General features: G+C 34.0%; 1 protein-coding gene across 1 annotated transcript in view; it reads left to right on the forward strand.

The window, feature by feature from the left end:
* Nucleotides 1–4,150, forward strand: part of LOC107711343 (disintegrin and metalloproteinase domain-containing protein 12-like) — a 116,677-nt gene that overhangs the window by 84,542 nt on the left and 27,985 nt on the right. Inside the window, exons 8-9 of the mRNA XM_016516332.1 lie at nt 2,111–2,176; nt 3,522–3,593. Of these exons, the coding sequence (XP_016371818.1) occupies nt 2,111–2,176; nt 3,522–3,593 (138 nt within the window). The remainder of the gene's footprint in view (nt 1–2,110; nt 2,177–3,521; nt 3,594–4,150) is intronic.

Raw genomic sequence — 4,150 nt, forward strand, 5'->3', positions numbered from 1 at the left:
CACTGACAAGCATCTGATCTTGTAAAATGTGTGGTAAGCACTGCCGCTGTAGTTTACACAGCATGTGCGATCACAAATCTCGAAAGTGAAAGTAAAATGCGATCGTGCATTCGAAAGCAGTTTCAATGTCCCGCATATTAATAGTGGCTCCCTGATGCCCGAATTTTATATACAGTATAATTACCCAATGATATAACTACGAGAGACAGTATTGAAATATATATTTTCCCCGTGTTTCCTTCCTGCTGTGTGAGCTACTGAAATGAGCCGCACTGTGAAACAGCCAATCAGAGCAGAGCTCAACATTATTATTCATGACCCTTCCAAATAAGGTAAAAACAGACCATTTCATTCTAGGGACAAATCCTAGGGTTGTAAATGGACATGTAAAAACCGTTTCTGGAGAAGTTTTGCCCTTACCTAAGCCACATACCTTCTATGTAGATATCAGAGAACAATTTAAAATATTGTATCAATGCATTCTATGGCACCTTTAATCAGGATAAAACCATATATTAAAAGCTACCAGAAGCAGTAGCATTCACAAATAACAGCTAACAATCCATACATCAATGGAGAGCTTATTTATTCAGCTTTCAGATCATGTATAAATCTCAATTTTGCAAAATTGACACTCAAGACTGGTTTTGTGGTCCAGGGTGAATCTGATTTGTCATGTGGTTATATCTAGATATATCTAGTATTTGCATTACCAATTTGTCTGAACTCATACTAGAGAGCCATTAGAGCAGTTAGAGAGCCATTAATTCACAGTTTGAGTTTTCATGAATCATAAAACCCTTCTTTTCACACTTCAGCTGTGAACTGAAAATTAGCGGTTATATCTGACCTATGAAGACTTTACTAGATGAAAATTGTATAACCACTACTATATATAATTTATATGCAAAATTAACAGGGGCTTGTAATACTTCATAAGTCTTTATATAGCAAGCAGTTGTAGCATACGTGTATAATGAGAAAGCCATTGTTGAAAACCAAAGAATAACCAATTAAAGAGTTATGTGAACGTAAAAAAGCTGAGAATTACTTGGAAAAACCTTTTCCCTCAGCTGTAGGTCTCAAATATTGTTAAAGTTTACTAGACATTTGATTTCTTATCTTGCACTATCCATATTTTATTAAATGTTATTTTTTTATTTATTTATTGTTTTTAAATATTTGTTTATTATTATTATTATTTTATTTTTATTTTACACAAACACACACACACACACACATATATATATATATATATATATAATTTAAAGAGTCCCTATGGGTTATGAAAGGTTCATATTTTGGTTTTGGGAGTCCCCAACAACAGGGTTATAATTTTAAGAATTTTTATATTGTTTTTTTTTAAACATTAATAAATTAAATAAAAGTTCATAAAATATTTTATTGTTTTAATTTATTCTTCTTGTTTTAGTTTATTTACTATATCGTTTCTTGTTTGTTTGTTTGCTTTGTTTTGTCTAGATTTATTTTATTTATTTATTTTTTGTTGAGTCAGATTGGATCGGAAAATCAGTCAAGTCTCTACACAAAACATGAGCTCAACTAGAAAAGAGATTTCTTTTATATACCATTTGCTTTCACTAATTCCCATACACCAATTTGTGTCATTTTAGTCATTGATGACTTCAATATTATCCTAAAATGTGTAAAATAGTACAAATGAAGAATGAGTAGGTAGGTGAGAATTACTTGAAAGACTCTGCATTTGAAAAGAGACGTTTATAATATCTATAAAAGACAAGCGGGTCTTTCACATGAGTAAATGAGATTGCCAGGCAATCCGAAGGCTGTTAAAGTGAACGGTCTACTGGAAAGCACATGGCGGTGGATCAGATGTAGTTTGAGGGCATTGCTGAACCCAGTAGAGGATGTTCAATCACACACTGCTCTGTTAATAGAGGGCACGTTCGGAAGAGAGCTGAAGACGTCACCTCTGTTCCTTAAAGGTCATATAGACTTATAGCAAAATGGGTCTTGGGAGATTTTATAAAAGCGTCTTGAGTGCAGGCTCTATTAACTGTGTCCTTCAGAAGAAGAGGGTGAAGTTCTCTCTTAATCATATTCTTTCTGTCGTTCTTTCTCCCTGCAGCATAAAAGAGACGCTCAGAGCAGCACCAAGCATGTGGAGTTGATCATCGTCGCAGACAACCGCGAGGTAATGAAGAGACGCTCTTGACCTCACACGCATCTCCAACCTTCAGTCATCTAAATCAGTGGCTCTAAACTAGTGGGTCGTGACCCAAAAATGAAACGCAGATCTGCTTTACTTGGGTCAAAGACATCAGCGATGCTCAGAGCAAACGATAGCTAACCATATAATGCTGCTCATCCTCAAAAACCAGAACAAAACTACATAAAGTAAAAGAAAATTAGATCTAGACTATATTAAATATTGATTCACATGCAACAAAGATCAACGTAGTATTTCAGAAGCTTATTTATTGGCTGCCAAGAGCATAGAACCATCAATACGTCTATAACTATCTATCTATCCATCCATCCATCCATCCATATGTTTATACATTTAAAAAATTAAATAAAGTTTTTATAATTATTTTTATATTTTGACATTTAATTTAATTAGTAATTTTATGTGCTTTGTCATTGTTATTAGCGTTTGTTTTTATGAATGTTTCTAAATACTTTTATTTTATTTTAATTTCAGTTTTAGTTTTATTTCAGTTAGTAAGTATAGTACTTTAACTTATTTCAGTTGGTTGCATTTCTAATTTCCATTTAGTATACGTTTGTCATCTGATATCTCTTTTTTTTTTTAATGTCTGCCTTATTTCAATTAACAATTTTTTTCAATTATTATTATTTATTTTTTTTTTTATTTTAAATAATTGTAATAGTGCTTAAATAACTGTATGGCCCTGGACCAGCTGAGTTTCACCAAATTAAATCATTGTAACTCCATTCATTGGCGTGAGACTTCCATAGCTGCGTCAGTGCAAGGTCATGACCCCTTGACCCTGAGTTTAAGAAAGACAAGAGGTCAAAGGTCAAAGCAGATTAGAGGGTCATTGTTTGTTTGGACAGGAAATGAAGACGGCCAGCTGTGATCACTTGACCTCTTTACTGACTGTTTGTAATGTGAATTAAGAAACACATTGTTTACAGTATAATTCTTTCTACCTTTCAAATATCCCGTCCTGTGGTGCTTTATGGACAAGAACAAAACTTTGTTAAAGAAAGAGTTAGAAATAGTGCATTTCTTCTTGACTTGCTAATTTTACTGCAATCAAGCTTCCATCCTGATTTTTGTCTCTCCTGCAACAATCACAGCAATCATGGGTGACACATTTCCAGTCTGTGCTTTTATTTTGTAAAACTGACAGTCTGAACTTCAAACACTGCTGGTCGTGTTTGGCTCAAAATCTGTGTGCCGCTGCCCGTGGAAAATGAATTACCTCATGTGACATTTACCACAGCAGGCCAGTGAACGGCACATTTGGCTGCAGTTTAAAGACTTTTTTTTGTCCTTCGTTGCATTTCAGTATCAGAAACAGGGGAAAGACGTGGAGAAAGTGAAACAGAGACTTGCTGAAATAGCAAACTACGTGGACAAGGTAAACTTGGAAAGCATGTCAACATGCTTAATGAATGAATGAATAATTAATACTTGCAGAAAACACATAATTTGGAAGGAAAATTCTTACGTTAACTTGAAATGTTCTTATTTAGTCATTCTTATCTGCATTTTAGCATTCAAAAAACAAGCAAGAAAATTATACGTAGTAGGTACATATTTGTGCAACAACATTCATGTATATATTCAGTATAAAATAAAATAAGTGCAATAGATATATACAGGGGCACATTAATGCACGGGCTTCAAGGGGCTGAAGCCCAGGGGCCTACACTGGAAAGGGGGCCCACTGGCTGCAGGGAAATTATATTTTTTGAATAATTATTTATAATAATTATCTGTATAATGCCCGTAATAACGCAGTCTTTACTTTATGTAACGGCTATATAATTCTGCTGTTCCACAAGCGCCACCTTGTGGCAAAGAGTGAATTTGCATATTCTCTTATATTCACATTTTACGCAGAACAGTGTTGTGAATGTTAACTGGCATATTAACAAGACAAAAAACGAAATTTGACAAATAATTGTTAGGAAG

Source organism: Sinocyclocheilus rhinocerous, unplaced genomic scaffold (genome assembly GCF_001515625.1).
Source record: "Sinocyclocheilus rhinocerous isolate Xijiao unplaced genomic scaffold, SAMN03320098_v1.1 scaffold402, whole genome shotgun sequence".
Lineage (NCBI taxonomy): Eukaryota > Metazoa > Chordata > Actinopteri > Cypriniformes > Cyprinidae > Sinocyclocheilus > Sinocyclocheilus rhinocerous.